Source organism: Malurus melanocephalus, unplaced genomic scaffold (genome assembly GCF_030028575.1).
Source record: "Malurus melanocephalus ecotype Western Australia unplaced genomic scaffold, MMel_1.1 scaffold_39, whole genome shotgun sequence".
NCBI lineage: Eukaryota > Metazoa > Chordata > Aves > Passeriformes > Maluridae > Malurus > Malurus melanocephalus.
The window spans coordinates 1769351-1791118 of record NW_026623271.1 but is presented as its reverse complement, the minus strand read 5'-3'; the positions used below and the strand labels follow the sequence as shown (position 1 = coordinate 1791118).

At 38.6% G+C, this 21768-nt stretch overlaps 1 protein-coding gene across 2 annotated transcripts in view; it reads left to right on the top strand.

The window, feature by feature from the left end:
- The window catches only part of RELN (reelin), a 270732-nt gene that overhangs the window by 162244 nt on the left and 86720 nt on the right, over window positions 1-21768 (top strand). For both annotated transcript variants that reach the window (XM_057364499.1, XM_057364500.1), the window contains exons 12-20: window positions 3473-3624; window positions 5883-5995; window positions 7559-7767; window positions 10217-10345; window positions 11455-11564; window positions 14363-14429; window positions 15362-15595; window positions 16214-16375; window positions 20766-21002. In XM_057364499.1, coding sequence (XP_057220482.1) covers window positions 3473-3624; window positions 5883-5995; window positions 7559-7767; window positions 10217-10345; window positions 11455-11564; window positions 14363-14429; window positions 15362-15595; window positions 16214-16375; window positions 20766-21002 — 1413 coding nt within the window. The remainder of the gene's footprint in view (window positions 1-3472; window positions 3625-5882; window positions 5996-7558; window positions 7768-10216; window positions 10346-11454; window positions 11565-14362; window positions 14430-15361; window positions 15596-16213; window positions 16376-20765; window positions 21003-21768) is intronic.

Genomic DNA, 21768 nt, shown 5'->3' with positions numbered 1-21768 from the left:
TCTCATCTAGCAGCACCAAGAGCATAGCCATAGCTGCTGGGCAAAGCTCAGGGTCTGGCTGATAATTGGCTATTTCTATTTTGAATGTTTTGTGATTCAAAGGGTCCCTGTAAAGCCATGTCCAGCAGGGACTGGTGCAAGGGCACTGAAAGTAACAAAACCATCTAGGACAATGAAATTACTACTCTTACCARAGCATGAGTGAGCTTTAGAAAAAGTGTCCTGATAAAGAAGTTTCATTTTATATACTTCATTGTATAAAATCTGACAAAAAGAAAATAACCTGCAGTAGGGTCTTGATTTTTTCTATTAAAAAAAAATCCTTAATTGCTTTAACCCCAGGGCAATGAGAAACATACGCTGCTAATTTATGGGTCTCCACTGAATGTTGATTTWAACCTACAAAGTATTTCAGATCATTAGCAACTGATTCAAATGCTGCCTATGCTGTGCTGAAAGTAAAGAGCACCTTTTAAGAAATATATGCTAATGTGTCCTGTGGAAACATGATGTATTTGGGGTTTATAGAAAAAAAATATTCACTGTGAACTCTGTCCCAGTTCAAATAATTAGCCAATGGCAGCAGGTGCTGCTTCAGACTTAGGGAGGAAAATGAGCATGTATGTTGTGTGCTGTGACCATGTGGGACACCTCTGAGATTTGATCTGAGTCTTTCTTCCATCCTGAAGAAAACAGGGTGGGAGTGCTGCCTGTGGAAATCTGCCCTGTCTGTAGATCTTGTCTCTGCTCAGCTCAGGGTTTAGTTGAGTTGTGCTGTTGCAAACCTGATTAGCAAGTGTACAGTTTCTTCTGAATCAGRAATTCACAATTTCCCTATCAATGATGCCTGGGTCCAACTGCAAGTGGGCAAGGGAGAGTGCAGCCAGCAGATGCCTTTGGTTCTGTCATTCTGTGTCCCACAAACCAGGTCCTGATCTGCCCCCACTCTGCCAGTCCAGTTTTTCCTTTTTTTTCTTCGCCAATTTTGCTCTATATAAGAAACTTCCTTCTTTCAATTGTTCTGTAAGAATGGAGGTTTAAATTGCATGCTGCCATAAATAAACATCAGACTTGGGCGATGTTATGGACTACATCCTAATCATATAAAATTGTCACCACTATTGTTCCTSTTTTCAACATTTCTCTGAAATTTGTGTTGGGAGCTGTATATAAATGCAAATRTACATGAGTTTCCTTAATCACTTTTTAAAGAAATACTTTTGAATGCTATTTGAACTATATTTGAAATACAGTTTTACTGTATTCAGACAGTCACAGAGCATTGTATACCTGAGGCACAGCTTGCAGGAAGTTCTCAGACRCTGCTTTGTCACGTCAGTTGACCCTGCCAGCTCTCGAGGGAAAGGCAAAAGCATCCCTCGTGAGGGAGAGCAAAAGGAAGCTCAGGTGTAGGGRTCACACCACCACTTTCCTTTGCACCAAATGCTCTTGGAGGTGAGGACATAGGAACTTATCACTGTTTTTAATAAGCAGTTGATTGCTATTTTTTGCATGTACCGTCTCAAGTGTGAGGCTCTGTGGATGGGGGTGACTGTTKTAAGTACCACACATATTTCCATTGTTGTTCTGCTTCTCTTTAATTGTATGAATTAGAGCCTGATCCTAAAAGTGGGCAGATTCCCACATTAGGCTGCCTTTGTCTCTAGCAGGCACATTGTTGCTTTGGACCTCCATGCCCACTTGGTCTAGTTTTAGTCCATAAATCACCTGTTTTATAAAGTAGAGTTCCAAGAGTCATGTGAGGCATAAATTAATTCAAATGTAAATGTTAAATCRTGCTGTGACCCAGGATCCTTTTCCATTTTCCTTACTGGCAGTGAGTGTGTTGATGTATTTCTATTAAAGTGCCTTTTTTTTAAACGATGTAGAATTCTCTTGGTTTCATTTCTGATGCTGCCTAAAAGGAGAGGATCCCTGGAAACATCCATGAGCTGCATCATTCATGACCCTGAGTTGTTTTGTGGGTCACTACAGAGAGTATTTTAATTGAGCTAAATAGAGCATACAAAAGATCAATGGAGCATTGTGAGGGTTTTTTTGTGTAAGTTAAAGTAGGCACAACTGCTTAATTCCATACTTGCCTTCAGCCCAGGAGACCCATTTTCAAAATTGTGTTTTGATTATATTGCACATTACCCTTAAAAAATCTGCACAATAGAATTAGGGTTCGGTTAAACCGTACTTCCATTGAAATATTTATATTTATATCATAAAGCTTTTCAGTGACATTAAGCTTGCTAATTCCTGTGTAAATGACTGACAGTTTTAAAGCAGGATTTCCAAACAGGCATGTCACTGGTCTGTCACAGCTTAGGTCAACAGGGAAACTGGCAGCTTTTAGGAAGATCCTAGAAATGCATTTTGAAGTTGTTGGAATGGTTAAATTAATAAATAGACTGTTTTGTTCTTGAAATGACAGTTTTTGAAATTGTCATATGGCACATACCTGCAAGAGATGCTTTCTGATGGAAAGAGGCAAGAAAACACTCCCTTCTCACAAAGGTTTCTGAACTTTCATGTTTTCTCATTCCTCCTGAATCATGCTGGATATTTAAGTGATTGGATTATCAGGATTTAGTGATTCTAAATAATTTCATTGTTCTATCAGCCTTATAATTCTTAAATATTTTATTATGAATTAAGACTTCAACATGAATAATAATAATGTATCAGACCAAAATAATGTGCAAGGTTTCAACACTTTCTAATATTTCAAAACATTTTGATTGAGTTTTGAAGTAACCAGCACTTTCATGATAAAAATGTATTTTCAATGTAAAGTACTTAATTGGAAAATTCTGCAACAGCTCTTTTAATTATCACTGAATAAAAATAAGATAAAATGTTGTACAGAAAAACTGAGAAAGATCGTATCATCACATATTAGGAACACAGCAGTCTTTTTTCATACTCTGTTCATGTGTTAGTTAAAAACTGTTACCCAAAATGCTCAAAAAGATGAAAAGAGAGCATTTTCAGCTTTTACCTACATATTTAATATTTGTATAGCAGATATGGTGGACATGTGCCTTTTCAAGTTTCATTGATCTGTAATCTTCTCTATTATGCAAAATGAAGCAGAATGCATTTATATTTTAAACATTTTAACACCAGGAAAAAATAATGAAGATGGTAGAACAATACACTACATTTTTTTTTGTAACAGAATCCATTAAAAGCCTCATTTTTTATTAATTCATGCATTTATGCCAAATTCTTTTAAATATTTACACTAACTTTGCTTTAGTTGAGTCAACTGAGTTTAAAAGCTAATATTGAATATGTAAGTAATGTCATAGGGATTACATTTGAAGCACTGCATTTTTTTTGTCCTGTTTAAGAGTAGAAACAGCTACTTTTGTATGTTCAAATGAACCCCTGTGGCATGTTTTGTATGAGTTTATCAGTAATGTGCTGCTGCACTTTCTCCACCCATTGTTGGCCTCTGCAGATGGGACATCTTTGGAGCYGTCATTGGTACTGAATGTGGAACTCTGGAATCTGGCTCAGCTATGGTATTTCTCAGAGATGGAGAAAGAAAAATATGTACTCCATACATGGACACTACAGGTTATGGGAACTTGAGATTTTATTTCAGTATGGGTGAGTATAAATTCCTAATTAATACAMGGTGTGAAATGTGTGAGAGTCACATTACACAGTGTCCATAGTTTAACAATTCTCATGTGGAAAAGCATCTTCTTGTCTTGTACACACTAATTTCACTCAGTGCCCCTTAATCCATGATTAGAAGAGATGGTCATATCTTTGCCATCWTTAGAGGTTTTATAGGTACTTGTCATATCCTCCTACAGTCATATTCATGTAGACCCTGGTGTTAATCCATCAGAGCCAAGAGTTGCTCCTGAGGATGAGATGGGAGTAGCACAGAGGTGGGCCAGCCTTCCCTGATGAACCCATGGCATAGCTTCCCCTCAAAATCTCTTACTCCATTCATAAAATGCTTCCTCTGCTAATGAGTYGGCCCAGGTGAGATTCACAGAGTGTGCTGTGCTGTGGTCTTGGAGCAGATGTGCTCTGCAGGTGGCATCCCTCATGGAAAGCATTGCTGTGGGTCAACATCATCTCTGGACCTTCCTTGCTGGGGCAAAGTACAACATCAGTCATTCACCAGGGCTGAGAAAGCAGCCAAAAAACTGTCCTGGCCCTTCCCCTCGCCCCTGTTATTGTCAGTGCAACTGCAGTGGTTTRATGTTGCAACAGACCAAAATCTCTATGAACATGGTACTGAACACTCACAGTATTTTTCCAGAACTTTTATTTTGCACATAAAGGAAGTTCCATGAGGTTACTCTCTCAACACCATGTTTAGAGAAAGTGAGGGTTTTTGCTTAAAAGGGAATAATAGAATAATAAAGGAGGAAGCAGGGAATAAACCTGTGACCTCCACAAGCAACCTTCTGTATCAACAAGAAAAAACACACTTTATTCAGTGAAGGGAAGACGTCATGTTGTTGTCCTAAATTGTTGCACATCTCCTCTCTGTTCCATGAATTATGAATATAGCACAGGAAAAAGAGGATGCTTTTTCCCATTTCTTCCGAGCATTACAACACCTGCAAGAGAAACAGGAAAGAAATTTTGTCAACCTTCTGAACTTAGGGGAGAAGTTGTCAGCAGATGCAGGCACAGAGGATAAGGGGATATTGTTTGAAAAATGTATTCTGTGTGTGTTTTTAAATTAAATAAATAATAGTTTGGAAATTCAGGCAAGGAGGAAATTTGAAAGGATGAATGGATGTTCCTCATTGCAGTATAAAACACATTAAAGATACACATCTTATCCAGTTCTCTGGATTGCTTTGCTTAGTGCTTTACAAGAACTTTGCTTAGTGCTTTACAAGAACTTTGCTTAGTGCTTTACAAGAACTGATTGTCTGTAGTGAAAAAAAAGCAGAGCAAGGGTTCCAGTATATACAACCTTTCTACTCTGCAGTCTTTTCAAAGAAGCTTCCACATTTGGTTTTGGTTTTTATTTTGGGGTGGGTTTTTAATGCCTGCAGTACCTATACTGTACAGGGAAATAATTAATTCTTAATTCCTGCTTCAAGGAATTCATACAGAAGACAGGAATACAGAAACTTTGTTTTAAAAACTTCCTTTCCAGAATACCAACTAGCRTGACGATGTTCATCTTGTAAATGTAATGCAGAACTTAATTCTCATATTTGCCAATAGATCCGCTCTTTCAGAGAGGGTTAACAAGTATTTTGGGTTCTACTGATATGAAGATATTTCAAATGCTACCCTGTTCCAGTTGGGCAAGCGTGCCACGTGTGTTTTGTGGAGAACAGTAGATTTCAGCCATCCCTTTTAGGATATGGTTTAGACAGTAGAAGGAGCAGCACAACAAAYAAGATGCATAGCAGTCTTTCTCAGACTGAGAACAAGTTCTCAGCTGCAAACCTGTCAGCTGWGAAGTATTTAAGGGATTGTTGCATACCTACATGTGTGACTGCATGATATGCGAGTAGTAAATAGCAGTTTACTGATGAGAGCTCAAAAGCAGAGCATTTCTATGTAAATAGGATTTAAAGCACACAGATAAAGCATTGCTTGAGGCACAGCATTTTCTATTAAAATTGTTTTGATAAGCTGATTAAAAGAGGTACTTGAGGTTTTCATAATCGTCAACCCTCTTGATCTCTGCCATGGTGTATCTGATCAAACAGTTCCTATACACTGTATCCTTAGGGATGGTGTTCTTTTGTTTCAGATCCCAAGTTAAATACCATCTGATTGTAATTATTTTCATAATTATGGCTGCATGTATGATTCCCTTTTCCAATAACAAGGGCTTCAATTATTTTTTTTTTCTCATTCAAATGTGTGTTGTACAGGGGGAACTTGTGATTCTGGAGAATCCCATGAAAATGATGTCACACTTTATGCCAAGATTGAAGGCAAGAGGGAACACATACCTCTTGATACCCTGACCTATGCTGCTTACAAGGTAAATCATCATAAACAAAGCAGGTGGATGGGATGTTTAGATCATTCTTTTCAAGCCATCAAAGGTTTACTGCWTGTTGAATTCCACAGGGACACTCAAACATGACCCTCCAAACACATAAATGATGTGCAGACCTGGGAGCAATGGGGTGCCTTTGCAGCCCAGCCCTGCAGTTACTGCTGGTCACTCCAGCCCCCGGCAGGACGGCAGTGTTGGTTGGGGCTGGGGAAACAGGCAAATCAGCAATGGGCAAAAATTACCAGTTATTAGCTGAAAACCTCCATGGTAACATCTCACAAAAAATTACTCCTGTTTCCACTCAAGCTCATTGTGTGACACTGAGGAGCAGGGTCCAGAGAGGGTCAGTTGWGGTGGATCAGTGACTGGGAGGGGTCTGCAGGGACATGGGCACAGGCTCAGCCTTGGAAAGGGCTGTGGGCAGAGTGCACAGGCAGCATCTCCTCTGCCCAAAGTGCAGCCGCCTTCCAGCCACATCCACCACCCCCAGGCAGGACAATAAAGACCTTGAACTTGCCTTCAGGATCCTTCCTGTCTAGGGCAAGGGAGCACATGAACCATGTCCACCCTCAGTAACYCAGCCCTGGGGTCTCCTTATTCTGCTGCTGTAAAACAGCAAAATTTGGAATTTCATACATATGCACATGGATGCACTAGATGCTGAATGMAGTGTGCCTACATAGTATGAGGGAAGTTTGGAGGTAAAGATGCAACTGATTTCAAGCACAGGTCTGTGTGCATTTTCCCTGTAACTTCAGCACTTAGAAACCAAATRTTTACAATAAGGTTTGGCCTGAGTTTGCTTGAGTCACTTGCATTGTTTCATTGTGCYTGGCTTCCCTCCTCAGCTTCTTCTGTGTGAAAGACAGGGTAGAACTTTTGTAAAACTAAGGAAACTGTAATTGTAAAATAATAAAATATTAATTAGGGAACTTGGGGAGATAGGATCTGAAATTACATGGAATTCATTGTGGAGGTTTTTTAAAACAAGCAGTTTTAAAGCTGACATCCTCTTTTGACATAATAAAATTCTAATTACATGGCTTTAGGACAAAGGCTAAGCTTTGTAAAGCAGTGCTTTCATTTATTTCAGCAGCATAACATCCTCCCCACTGATGCCTGTGAACTCCTGCTGTTACTCCATTCTCAYGTACCCAGACATGCCACTGCCCTGCCTTAGCTTCTGTGAGCTCTAAAGCTCCAGGACAAGCATCATCTTCCCTTCAAAGCTGAAACTGGTAACATAAACTTGCCCTTTTCAGAACACAGAAGGTTCAGTCCTTTCTTCTGTGTTTTTACAACCATACAGCCCAATATCTCTGAGGTGATAAGCATCATTGGTACCCAGGGTGTTAATACCTGTGCACATAATAGTAAATTATTTCATTTGGGATCCTGTCTGGAAAAAAGTAGCTAAAAACATTAACAAAATGAATCAAGGAGATAGATAGTACATTTGATTCAGCACAGAGTTGCTTTTTTATTTTAAATGGTATCTTGTGACCTTTTTTAATTTATTTAAGCCTTGTTTAATTTCTTTTAAAGGTGCCATCTTTGGTTTCTGTTGTCATTAGTCCGGAGCTGCAGACTCCTGCAACCAAATTTTGCCTAAAGCAAAAGAGTCACCAAGGCCACAACAGGAATGTCTGGGCTGTGGATTATTTCCACGTCCTTCCGGTGCTCCCTTCCTCAGTGACTCACATGATCCAGTTTTCCATCAATTTGGGTTGTGGAACTTATCAACCTGGTAACAGGTAAAAATGGCAATATCATTCTTTTGGTTATCAAGTTTCTAATGTATTTTGGTTTATTAAATCTATATGATGATTTGGAAATCTTTTTTCAGTAAGGGATCCCATTAATAATGAGAAATATAAGCTGCTCAAAAGCTAATGTTTCTGCTGATTTTTATAAGCCCAGATTTACATATCTCACATGCAATAAAGAGTCATTTAATAGCTTTCCAGGTCAAAACTTGCTTTTCTTAGTCCATTATTCTGAAACATGCTCATGATTTCAGAGTGATTTTTGCTTCAGTTTCTAATGGACATAAGATTTACCTCTTAGAGCTGTGTAARGAGGAAAGCATTAAAGGCAGCAGCAGAAACCTGCACGGCTGACCTCTCGAGATTACTGATGCCTACTGAYTACTAATTCTTGTAAGACTGATGATAAATGACCCTCATCTTAATGATCATCAGTGTGAGGAGTTCACTGTCACTAGGCTGATCACAGAATTCTTTTGCTATCTTTACTTCTTCAGGACATTCAGTGTGAATTTTTCCACTCCACTAAAGTGAGACGGTAAGAGAGAGAAGGGAGTCATTTTAGGCTCCATGTTTTGTAGAATCATAGAAATGTTGGTTGGAAGGGACCTTCACAGGTTATCTGGTGGAACCTGCTGCTACAGGAGGGATTGTTACTAGCGTAGGTCAGACATGGCTCTGCCTATCCRTGATTTGAAATATCTTCATGGATGGATACTGTGCTACCTCTCTGAGTGGCCTGCTCAAGTGAAAAAGTGTCTCCTAATTTACAGTGCAAAACTATAAAGCCATGCCTTTATGGTTATTGTTCTCTGTAGTGTGGCTGTGACAGTACAGAGGAGAGTTCGATTTCCTTGTGAGTGCCCTGTGCACCATCACAGGATGCTGTAGCTCACCCCTCCTCAGCAGGCTGAGCAAGYCAGCTCCTCAGCCCATCCTAGCTTGGTGCTCAAAGCCATGGAGACCTTGCTCATCCTTTACTCCGCTCTCAAGATTACTGATATCCTTCCTCAAATAGAGAACCCAAAACCAAACCACCCACTGTCTTTCACTATATACACATGAGAATATTTATCTTGATATTTTATGAGGATTAAATTACTTTATATTTTGTAGAGTTGAGAGTGTAAAGTAAGGGACTGTAAGTGCTTTTATTTGTGTCCCATGGCATCGACTTCCAGCTGGAAAGAGCTGCATTAACACTGACAGTTCTTGCATCCATGCAGGGTAGCAGAATTCAAGGGGAAGCAAAAATCAAGGCACTGCACTTATATTTGATAGGAATAGAAGGCAGCAACATTTTCCTACATGAATAGTGAAAACTTTGCCAGTAAACACTCCTGGCCAGTAAACATGTTATGTAAAGTCTCTGTCTCGATCTGTTTTCTGATGGAGATTAGTATATATTTTGAAAGATTATTCTTCCTTCATTAAACTGTTCCTGAAGAAGTGAACTTCTTCATAACTAAAGAAGCATTGGGTCACCATTTTCCCTATTTGTATTTCCCAAATACTGCAGCATTTCATATCTTCTGGTCTGCAGCCATTATTCATAATGTTTTCATTACTGCAAATGTGAGAGGCTCATTGAATATATGCAGTAAATATGACTCTCTAAGGTATCTCTACAGCTAAACCTGAAATAAATTAGTCAAAACCTCCATAAACTGTTTTAATAGACACAATATCACAGTGATGGTACATTTAAATAAAGCAATATTGTCAGCAAATTATCATAAAAAGAAAAATTCAGAATCCAATAATTTAATATTGAGGAGATGAATTATGACTTTTATAATGTTCCACTGACATTGCTTAAAATAAAACAGAATATTACAAGCTAATTATATGGAGGAAATTACAAGAGTAATCCAGTACAATACTAAATCTATAGTAAATCAAGCACTTTGTATATTACWTTTTCAAGGTCTTCAGAGTGTAAGGCATCTAAGGATTTCCTTATAGGTTGTAAACAATTCTGGCGTATTTTAGCCTAGGAAAGTGCCAGCTAGTGCAGGAACAGCTAGTGGTTTTTCACCACCTTCTGCAGATGTAATAGCAGCTGGCAGTTATGGGTGTCCTGTGCTCGCATGGTGCTGTCAAGCTCTGATTAATCCAAGTTTTCTCCTCATATCTGAAACTATAAAAGTAATGCAGCTCATTTAACAGCAGCAGCATAAAAACACTGCCTAGATGGTGGCCAAACAAGGACTCTGTGTTCAGGCAAGCCTCAATCTATAAACCTTTGAGATTTTAAACACTCATGAAACTTTGTCTCATGTTTACATTTTCAGGGTTTTTTTGTTTTTTTTTTTTATTCAAAGTCAGCTTAAAATCATTTCCTGGTGGTTTCTCAAAGTTGGTACTTCCACATTGAGATCTATGCCCAGTACCCTCATGATGTCTTTCTCCTTTCTTTCCTTCAATGTGTTACCAGTGTCAGCTTGGAGTTTTCAACCAACCATGGTCGCTCGTGGTCGCTGCTGCACATGGAGTGCTTGCCCGAGATCTGTGCGGGGCCTCACCTTCCCCACAGCACCATCTACGCCTCTGAAAACTACAGCGGGTGAGAGTGCTCTCTGCAAAACTACATGCAGGATTAGAGATGTCAATTGTAGGTGGCAGAAGAAAGCAGTAAAGCACACAACTCTGTCTCTTCATTCATTTTTGGCTGCTGGGAACAGCAAGGAAGGAGTGTTCTGGGCTCCCTGGCTACCCAGTAATGAAACTTGAAATGTATGGGGCTGCTTCTGTGGTATAATAATAATTTTTTTTCCTGGAATATGCTGAAGAAAATTACAAAAAAAAAACCCCACCTGTGGACAGCATTTTGATAATAAGAAAAGTTTAACCTTGACAAAGCCACAAAAGCTTTCTTCTTAGTCAGAAAACCACCACTCAAAGCTGTATTTACATCCTCATTTAAATCCACATTTACTTATGTGGAATCCCATTACTGGGTTACAGTGAAGCACATCCTCTTTACTTCTGCAGATGAAGATGGTTTATTAGTGTCACTTTCTTGTATCAACCTTCTCAGTGTTAAGTTTCTTCTCTACTGTTCTCACTGAAAAATGAACTGTGATAGCACAAAGTCCCTGTGTATCCCAATTTCCATAAGACTGACAAAAAGAAAATGCATTTGAAGCATTGCTATGATCTGATGACTCACAGCCCCCAGTCCCATACAATTTTCATGGGAACCATTACTCCTGGTGTGTGYAGGAAGTGTAGCCTCTGTGGATGAGAGAGAATAATGGCCCAGATTGCAGCAGACCAAATCCTCTGCACCACTCTTCTCACCCCGCCAGCATTTCCACAGACGAAGTTCAGTCCTGCTGAAAGGTTCAGTTTAGGAGATATTCATTGTGATGGAGAAGTTGCTACAGCACAGGAGGTTRTGATCTTTGCCAGCTTCATGCATTCCTACAGGGGAAAAAATGGCTGGGTTTTATAAGACAATAGTGTTCATATATTGTATGAAAATTCAGACTGTGTTATTCCTTTTAATTTGTGTTTTTTAAAGATGCTGTAAMTTTATGCTTCATTTGAGCAGATTTTAAAATTAAGGCTTCACGCAGTGCTTCCAGAATACACAAACATATCTGCAAAAAATACAGTTGCTTAAAATAATTACCAGTGTAAAATGCTAGAGTTATGTTATGTGTATTTCAGGTGGAACCGAATAACTATTCCCCTTCCCAATGCTGCACTAACAAGTGACACCAGGATTCGATGGAGACAAACAGGACCAATCCTTGGAAATATGTGGGCAATCGACAATAGTTAGTATTCTYATCCATGATCATAACACATCAGAAAAGTTAATTTTATATGCTGCTCCAAGTAAACATGTTTTCCACAATCCCACTTCAGTGGATTTATCGTTTGTTACATTCCTATTCTACTGATCTGCATTTGGTAGAGGTGCATTTTGAAGCTAGGGAGAGATTCTGCCATTAGAAAAGATAACAGTCTAGTAGAGTATCTTTCTTTTTCTTTTTTTTTCTTTTAATTGAATGCTTTCCAGGAAATAATATTGGTGGCATGGGCTTAATATAACATTTCTTCTGTCTGCTTGGTCCTGATTRCATAAATAGGTTCCACACTGGCTATTAGGGACATGTACTGCACCAGACTAAGCAGCAACTGCAGCAGCTGGAACATATTTTTGCTTCTGGACATAGAAGACAATCTTCAAGCAATGCTGCTACCAAAACACTGATAAAACTTTACATTGTTTACAGTATCTTCAGGGGAAGGCACCATCTGTTTCAGGGAACTGTTCTTCTCTTAGAAAATTATTTTTCACCTATCTTTTCTTTAAATGGATGTGAAGAACTGGGAGGAGTTTATGTTGGCAAATATTTATATGACTTATTGCAGAGGATAACCCGGACCAGATATAAATGTACTTTAAAGGACAGAAAAAGTATTTAGAAACACAGGATAAAATGTATGAAATGCAGAAATAGGTATGATTGAAAGGACTAAATAAGAGTAAATGCAAGCCTTAAATGAAGCCTTGTTAGCCTTAAATGATTTGGAACTAAGTAAGCAACATCCAGAATTTGTCTGGTTAAATGCGTGAAATAAGTTAYTTAGAGATTTACAGTGATGTACAATASCCTGTGAAATTTTGTAGTGATTCCCAGTAAGGTTTGATATTGTGCCTAGGAATGGTAAATACATTTTGCAGAACTATTAAAATAGATTGATGCCTAGTATTGAAAAGAAAATCTTCTTGGAGCTATTAAGGTAATGTCATAAAGAAAATTTTGCCACTAAAAGTAATGAAAATTGTTCTCTTAATCATAATGGGAAGTAGCATCATCTTGACATTCTGTATATAGCATTAATGCTTYTTTTTAGGGATGTGATAAGCATCCAAAAAAAGTACAATTAAGGGRAAATGTAAGTATATAAACATAAGAAGATGTCTGTGAGTGTCTGCAAAGATGAGTTGTTCTCTAACAAAATGAAGACTTTAAGTGTTGKAGACTCTCATGAAATGTCCACAGCAAGATTAAATCAATCCAAGGACACAAATTCCTTACAACAGAACCAAACAAGATTTTGAAAATCATTGGACAATTCATTTATCTGCACTACATTGCTTATAGAAGAAAACACAACTTCATTAAAGGATGCTGCACGCTCCTGTGGGTACAATCTCAAAAAAAGAGTTACCAACCATCTGCCTGAAAAGTTCCTGCTCTGAATTTGAGGTGCAGATATAGGAATCAAGTCAAAGACATATTTCTGAGGTTTTGAATACTTCCTTCATTAAATACTGGTGACACTGAAGCTTTCCATTGTATTGTAAGGAAAAAAAYTGTAAATACTGGCAAGCCAGTCAAATTCTTGAAGAGAGAAAGATTTTTCAAAGATTCAGCACTCTGACTTTTAGTTTCACAACTGTTTCCTATGTGAATTAARTTTTAAATGAAATCTGGAACCTGGCCATCTTTTAGAAACTCTGGAAAAATGCCAGTTTCCATAAAGYTTTTTCGTTTTGAATGACATCATTACATCTTTAACCCTTCTACTTTTACCACCCCCTCAGAAAGACCTCAAAAGACACAAATAAATCAAACAGACAGAACAGAATTTTTGCACCCTGAGAAGTGAGAAAATCTAGAAATCACATGAAATCTGATGAGGACTTAGTTATAGGGAGTAGCTAACAGGGATTTAGAGTGCGTCTGCCAGGGRGAGTTGACATGCTGTTATGATGGGCAACATTATAAAACTAGGAAAAGGAAAAAGTATTGCTGCTCATACATTATTTCAATTTGGTGGCTATTTCTTCCAAATRCCATGATGCAAGTGGCTAACTCCAAGTAATGGGCATTCTTGAACAGAAAATATTATACTATTTATGGTTAAGGTGTTTTATCATAGTGTATTGAAATAATATTGCCCACAAGTTATGWCTTTTCTTTATTGCAATGCAAGAGATTATACTGAGATTTGCTCATTTTTCCATCCTTCATATTTGTCACAAAATATCAACATTGTTGATTAGGAATCACTGAAGGAGAYGAAGCAAAAGAGTGAAATAAGTCTGGTATATTTTTGAGCACATAGGATGCGGAGTTTTATTCCATTTAAAAGAATCAGGGGAAGAATATGATAATTAATAGCTGCTTAAGACATATCAGGGCAGGTTCTTTTTCCCCTAAATCCAGTGAAGTACATAGATTTCAATGAGGGAAGCAGTGACACATTTTTTGAATCTACAAGACTGTTACTGGAATATATCAATATGTAGATTGGATTGCATTCCAAACTAAGATGCAGGGAAGGTCAGTGAAAGTGGTCAGGTGAATGCCCATGAAATCATCTGATCTCCTCACAGACTCGGTAATTAAACAGCACTAGTTGTCTCGAGCCACAGGTAGATATCACACTTTAAATAATAAATTATCCCTCACTATTCTTGACAAATCAAATGCATTATATCCTTTCACAGATTAAGATAAATACAATAATTTTATGATCAGGTGTTTATACTTCCTTGTATTCATCATGTTCTGTTTATCACATAACCYTCCATTTAACTGATTTCTCTTCTTTGCAGTTTATATTGGTCCATCTTGCCTCAAATTCTGCTCAGGGCGAGGACAATGTACTAGAAATGGCTGCAAGTAAGTGTTATAATTCAGTACTCATGTTCCATTTCTGTCACATAGTTCACTTGGTGGTGTGAAAGTTGAAGTGATTTTCATTTCAGTCCTTGCTCTTTTAGATGACAATATAAAACTAGCATAGCCCTCAGAATTCATAAARCTCACTGGCAAGCTAAAGATCAATCTTTCTAAACAGCAGCATTTTTAATATTTTTTTATGSTTTTCTTTAGGTATAGTGTGTAACTTCCAGTTCACCTTAAAATGTGCTACAGGGCACTGAAATATCAATGATGCATACTTTATACTGGGCTTAGAGGTGATTTGTAACTTTAYCATTTCTATATTAAATGTTGGGAAAGAATTACAATTTTAACAGTTCTGATATCCCATAACCTAACATACCTAAAGGACAGAAGATCAGGCACTCCCCTTTTTTCTGATAGTCTGGCTTGTTAAAAGGACTCCACTCCAAAAARTAAAATAGTACTTACTCAAAACCAGCAAGCACATTCTAAATATTGGTGTAACTACATTTAGGTATTAACAAGAGTGTGACCCATGGGGCATTCTCTTTTGCAACTTAATTTCTTGTTATCAATCTAATATGCTTCAGATAAAAGCAAATTTGTCATTTTACATATGAACAGCTGTAATTACGTCAGCAGGTTTTTTGTCCCAAAAATTAATAAAAATATTTCTGTGGGTTTTTATGTGTAGATTCATGTGGTGTTCATAWTTTTTTAATTGGAAAAGTAAATACTAGCTAAAAGTAATAATTGGCTATGGACTTTACTTCAGTAAAGTTCAAGGAGGTTCTTGGGCCTTAGATTTGAGAGGGATCTTGAAGGTAACCTCAGTTGATGAACAACTGCAGCCACCCCRTTGCCTGACAAGCAGCCACAGCAAAATTGGGTCACTGATGGTGCTTTTCACCCTTCCTCACCCACAGGTGTGACCCCGGCTTTTCGGGGCCAGCGTGTGAGACGGCATCGCAGACCTTCCCCATGTTCATCTCCGAGAGCTTYGGCAGCTCCCGCCTCTCCTCCTACCACAGCTTCTACTCCATCCGCGGCGCCGAGGTCAGCTTYGGCTGCGGGGTCCTGGCCAGCGGCAAGGCTCTGGTCTTCAACAAGGACGGGAGACGCCAGCTGATCACCTCCTTCCTGGACAGCTCCCAGTCCAGGTGAGAGCAAAGAGGAGGCACAGAAATTGGGGAGCCCCTYGCCTTCCAGCTACAGCCTCATGTATTATTAAACTGATAGTTTTAGCAGGAAAAAWGTCTTTTTTAAAACTCCTAGTTCCATATTTTAATGGTGATCTCATAGCCTTGCCTTTTTTCCTCCTGCCTTGTAAACAAAAGAGCCCAAAACAGACTGGAGTGAAGTTATTGTACAGCTTGGATGGCAAATATGAAATGTTAATATCAAACCTGAGTGTCAAAGCCAAGTGCTAATTAATTATTTATGAGGTTGTGTTTATTTGACAGCTTGTGGCAACTGATTAGATCCATTCACTATCTTTCCCTCCCCTTCAGTGCCTAATAAATAATTAAATGCAGTAATGATTGGCATTTTTTTAACTATATGTGCCACATTGCATTACTTGACAATAAAAACAAATCACACGTACAAAACCCCATAACTGATATTTATCAAAATTTGCCTAGATTAAGAAGATCCGGAAACAGCCTGGTTAGGAAAAAACAAAACCAAAACAAACCAAAAGAAACCCCACAACCCAGCAATAAAAAAACCCTCTATGAAAACCATACTCTACAAATATTTGTGTTATTGTGATGCAGGTTCCTGCAGTTCACACTGCGCCTGGGCAGCAAATCAGTGCTGAGTACCTGCAAAGCGCCCGACCAGCCTGGGGAAGGAGTGCTGCTGCACTACTCCTACGACAACGGGATCACCTGGAAACTRCTGGAGCACTACTCCTATCTCAACTACCACGAGCCAAGGTACCTGCACAAATATTGCCGAGAGTGTTATTTGCACGCAGCTGTGCTGGTCGTGGTGGTTGCTGCAATGTAGAGTCTGACTACATGGTGCAAGAGGGAATGAAGAGCTTTTATTGCATGCTGAAAATTGCCAGTTTTCTGTAAAATTTTGCAGCTGTTCTAGGCACTTCCCATTGTGTCATACTGCAAAAATGAGCACATGGGTTTAATGGCTTTCAAGTCTCAGGTGATACAACAGAACAAGCTGTGGCAGTGCAGGATGAGGRATAGGAGTGTACTTGTGGGAAATAGGGGCATGTCTCTTCCCATGGAAGCAGCCACTTGTAAAGAAAAATTAACATAAATTATTTGTAGCTTTGAAGCCATGGATACCCTCACTACACCATCCTCTGGGATTAGGGGTTTGCAGGCATCACAGGAMAGCTGAGACAGAATCTGATCGTGAGGATTTCTGCAGGTCTGCACRGAAACTGCACCTGCTCCCACTCTGAAGGTGCTTGCACGACTTCATGGCTGTGCCTCTGCCCTGGGCTGGGCTTGGAGCCCTGGGAGAACCTGCTGGTGACTGTGCCTGGGACTTGCTCAAATCAAAAAGAAGTTGAACAAWGACCTCATCTCATCTGACAGTGCCTATGTTTGGTGTCAGATTAGAGAGAAACTTATCTCTTGTATTTAGAGATGTTCCTTACTGTTGCATTTGTGACACCATCCACCAGATTTAGTAGAACAACACAAAATCAGGAGTCTCCATGGRCACATCTGTACTAAAAGCCTGGAACAGTCTCCTCTGGGTCCATCCAAACCCACTCAAACCTGGCAGCAGCCACCTTCACAGGGTGCTGCAGCAGGGCAAATAAATGCCTGTCAAAGGAGATGGTCTGCAAGGAGGCTCAGGAGAGGCAGAACTGACAGTGGCATCACAGGACTCACTCCTGCAGGTCCATTTCCTGCCCAAGGGTAGCTTTGAACTGGGTATTGCCCARTGTCTTCTTTTCTACCAAGTTCAARGAAAGCATCTTAGTCAGCCCCARGGGTGGGACTCTGGCCTGCGAGTCACWTTAACTACATATAACTTTCATTGTTTATATTTACTGAGCTCAGATGAGCACTTTAAAAAAAACCCACTAGATTTCCACCTCTTGTCAAYAACTCAATACAGAATTGCAATATACAAGGTGTGATTAAGAATGTTCTAATAGAAAAAAAAATAACATTAAAATTATTTGTTGGGAACTATAAGAGATACTCAAAAAGCTGAGAGGAGTGACAGTATTTGGTAGAAATATATTATCAACTTTAATTTCTGAAGTTTAAAATGTTTCCAAAGGAAAGATGCTACAGACTGGAACACTTATAAGTCTTCTTCAAAGTTTCCTTTGCTTTTCTTTATTATAGTCACATATATATTTTATATGGCCCTGTTCCTAACTTTCAAGATTACATCTGTTGGAATTATATTTCCCTAAAGGTTTTTAATATATAGCACTATTAAATTTTTATAACATAAAGGAAAATACATATTCTGGTGACTGATTTTAATGAAGTTTAAGATATAAATGTAATAAATTACGTATAYGCCAGAGACATTTTTTGCTTTTTGAGGTTAAGTATGAAACATAATTCCTATTGTTCTGACAAGGTAAAGAGCAAAGTACAACATACACAGGTTAGAGAGATTTTACCATGGGACATATATATATATATATGTATCCACGCACACATATATCTCCCATATATATATTGTGGGTGTGTATATATATATATATATACACATATATATATACATAACTATATATATGTATCTCCTAGATATAGATAGTTATAGATATAGATATAAATTATATAGATATAGATATAGATATAGATATAGATATAGATATAGATATAGATATAGATATAGATATACCCCACATGTACATATCCATATAAATATATTTCACTCTGGGTACATTGAAAAATGACAGACATGCAAATATGAAGATAATGCTGGCAGTAATTATGAAGAAAGCTTCACCTTTTCATATTATGTTGTCTAAAAATATCAGCATTTTTTGTAACATAGATGGACTGCTGCAAAGTTTGGCAATYAGTCTGTATCCATGAATTTAATTAATCTTCAGTCATACAAAAAATAATTACACATTTAATGTTCTGCTGAAAAGGTGCATTTAATCTGCTAACATTTGACAGCTGCATTTTTCTTCTGAGCASAACAGCGGTGGCTTTTCAATATTAGGTATGCGCATAGCTTGAAAGAATGAGATCAGAGCAAAGGTCTCCCAGCTGGTTTTTAAGAAATCTAATGGTGGCTGGTAATGTAAGTAGGAACACTTCTCTGCAGCAGAAAAGTCATTAGCAGGRATCCCCCTCCCTCTCCATCTATCTCCAACAAATCAAAGCCAGAGAGGAGAATTTGTTACAACTGGAGGTGTAGTCAGGTTCTGCATACTAACATATGTGCCATGCATGGTGGTTTGCACATCCATTTTAAATTGTGTTAGTTTAATCCCCTGGGATGAGGAATTTATTTTAACATGTGTTAAATATTTTAACATCTGATATGCGTATCAGTGGTATATGTCATGATTTAGGATTTTCTATATTACTGTCAGTGAGAATTAGTGTCCACGTGGGCAAGCTTATAAGAGTTTAGAGTGAGAGGGAAGAGGCAGGCATCAGAGGCAGCCACCAGCTGAGAAATATGCCCTGGATTATAGCACAGCATTAGCTCACACGAGTGCCAGGTGTTTCACAGYGCCTGCTGGATGCAGTGCTCCTCCTCACCAGGGTATCAGCTTTCCTCAGATTCACGYCTCTGAACCATAGCAGAAAAAACACAGTTCCTTTTAGCATCAGTAGCAATTTCTTGTCACTTGTGCCTTTRAAAAATTAACCCAAAATATTATAGAGTTGCTTCTTATGAGGGAACCCTTGGTTGAAAAGAAGCCCCAGGGGTTTAGTCACATGCCATAGAGCAGTGGGGCTTGGCCTTTCTCTCAGAAGGGTATGGATCCATTCAAACGTTTATTTGAGTGCAATGGAAATGTATCCACTGTACATMAAGTGTGCACTGTGCTGTTCCTGTGACACAGTGACACAGCCATGTCACCTCTGGCTGTCCCACCCCACTTCTCTCTCSAGTCTCAGAATGGCTGAAAGCAGCTCATAGAAATGCCAGGAAGGACTTTTTGAGTATTTCCCACCTGATTAACCAAGCCATTTGATTTTTTTTCTGGTTAATGGATTAACATATTCTTCTTTAAAATGAATGTGACACTGAACAAACAGTATTATAAATCTACTCTTTACAAGGATGTAGCAAATAATTTTTAAGGGTGTGCTTGTCTTGCACTAAGAGAACCACAGGCACAAGATTCTTTCATATGCAGAGAATAAAACATTGCAACAGGCAGCTTAGAAAGCCTGAAGTCTGAAAAAAATTTGGTGCCTAAGAGATGCTTCCASCTTACCTGATTTATCATTTTATCCACATTTCATCTAAGAGAGAAAAAAGATATCAGCATKATGAGCTTGCTGAAAGCCATTTTGCCAGCAAGTAATTGTACCCCAAAGGAGACAAATGTCCCTGCTGCCAGTCTCACAGCTGACATGGTTGTGTGGGGTGCCATGGTCTTAGTGATTTATGGAGCTTTCAAGAAGGTGTCATTTCTGTGGCAATTAATGCATACTCCTTGCTGCAATGTATGAAAATTGCTCCTGGAAATTAGATAATACTCTTAATTTTCTTTGCAGTTTGTCAATTCTAGGTGTGTTGACATAGCTGCCGTGACAAATCAGGTGACCTTGCATACCAGAAGCACCTGGGACTCACCTCCAGTTGCATCTCTATGCAACTACAAACAAGTGTCTGCCATAAAAGACTGTCTGAAAGGATCAACATTTTCCATTTGATTGTGGCAATTTACAGCTGTGGGTTTTTCTAGGACAAGAGCACCATGAGTATGATGTTARTGCTGTGTAGGAACTAGCCCAGATGTTTACAAGATGCCTTTCCTCAGATCAGGGTAAAATCCACTGAGTCTGACAAAGTGGAGCTGCAATTCTTACGTCCTTGTCAGCTGATCATTCCTTTGCTAGTTTACACCTTTAAATTTACAGACAGCTCCACAGTAGAAGCAAAATTTACAAATTTGGTAGAAACTCTTTTGGTGGCTTGACTGTTTTTCAATAAACTGATTATCAGGAGAACTGACAACTCCTCTGTCCCTGTCACTGGTACCAGCTACACCAGCAGATGCTGCAGTATTTGTGGGCTGAATTTACTTCATTATTTTTAGGGTCAGCAAGAAAAAACTACTGCAAAATACATCCCCATGGAATTATTACAAGCTGCAAAAACTGGCAATAACAACTTTGTTCTGTTTTCCAGAATAATTTCAGTGGAACTGCCTGAAGATGCGAGACAGATTGGCATTCAGTTCAGATGGTGGCAGCCATATCACTCTTCCCAAGGCGAGGATGTGTGGGCAATTGATGAAATCATCATGACCTCGGTGCTTTTCAACAGCATCAGTYTGGACTTCACCAACCTGGTTGAAGTCACACAGTCTCTGGGGTTCTACCTGGGAAATGTTCAGCCCTACTGTGAACATGACTGGACCCTCTGGTGAGAAACACGTATTCTTTCCTGTTCTACTTTTGTTTTCCTTGCCTATTCATCCTGCTAAGGATCAAGTGACTGCTGCAAATGCATCTTTCTGGCAGCTGTTYAGAGTAATTGTGTCTCATCCTCACATTATGGGCAAAAATACAGTCACTAATCTCATTGCAATTAGCAGRAAGTTTTTCACCTCATCGCACAGACTTAGGTTTGATGGGAACATTGAAAGTAGCATTCTTTTTCCATGAAATATTGAAAGAATATCCTAATAGAAAAAGATATGAAATTTTTCATAAACTTCAAATCCAGACAGGGTAACACGGTTATGCAGGTAATTAAATAATCTCCTAAGTACAGACTGAATATTTTGTAAGTGATATTCAGATCTGTGTGCATAGCCATTATATTGCAATCCAGAAAGGAAAGGCAGCAGCATACAGGCAGAATGACAGTAGCCATTTGTAGTTGTTTTCTCTGGTGTCATCTACACTTAGTAGATAACAGTGATCAGTATTACGACATATTGCAATTGGGCCTCAAATGTGCTGCATATTTAGAAACAAAAGCAAGAAAATAATCACATGCTTCAAAGAAAATAAAGGCAAGGAAAGCAAAAGAAGGGAAAAACAAAGAAAAAATTTTGTTAGGATTGCATAAAAATAAGCTTTTTTACTAAAACATTAACACGCTTCACAAAAAATATTCTGGAGAATTTAAATGTAACATTCGGAATTAATACAAGGGAAGCTCAATTTAATCTGTRTGTCTTGAT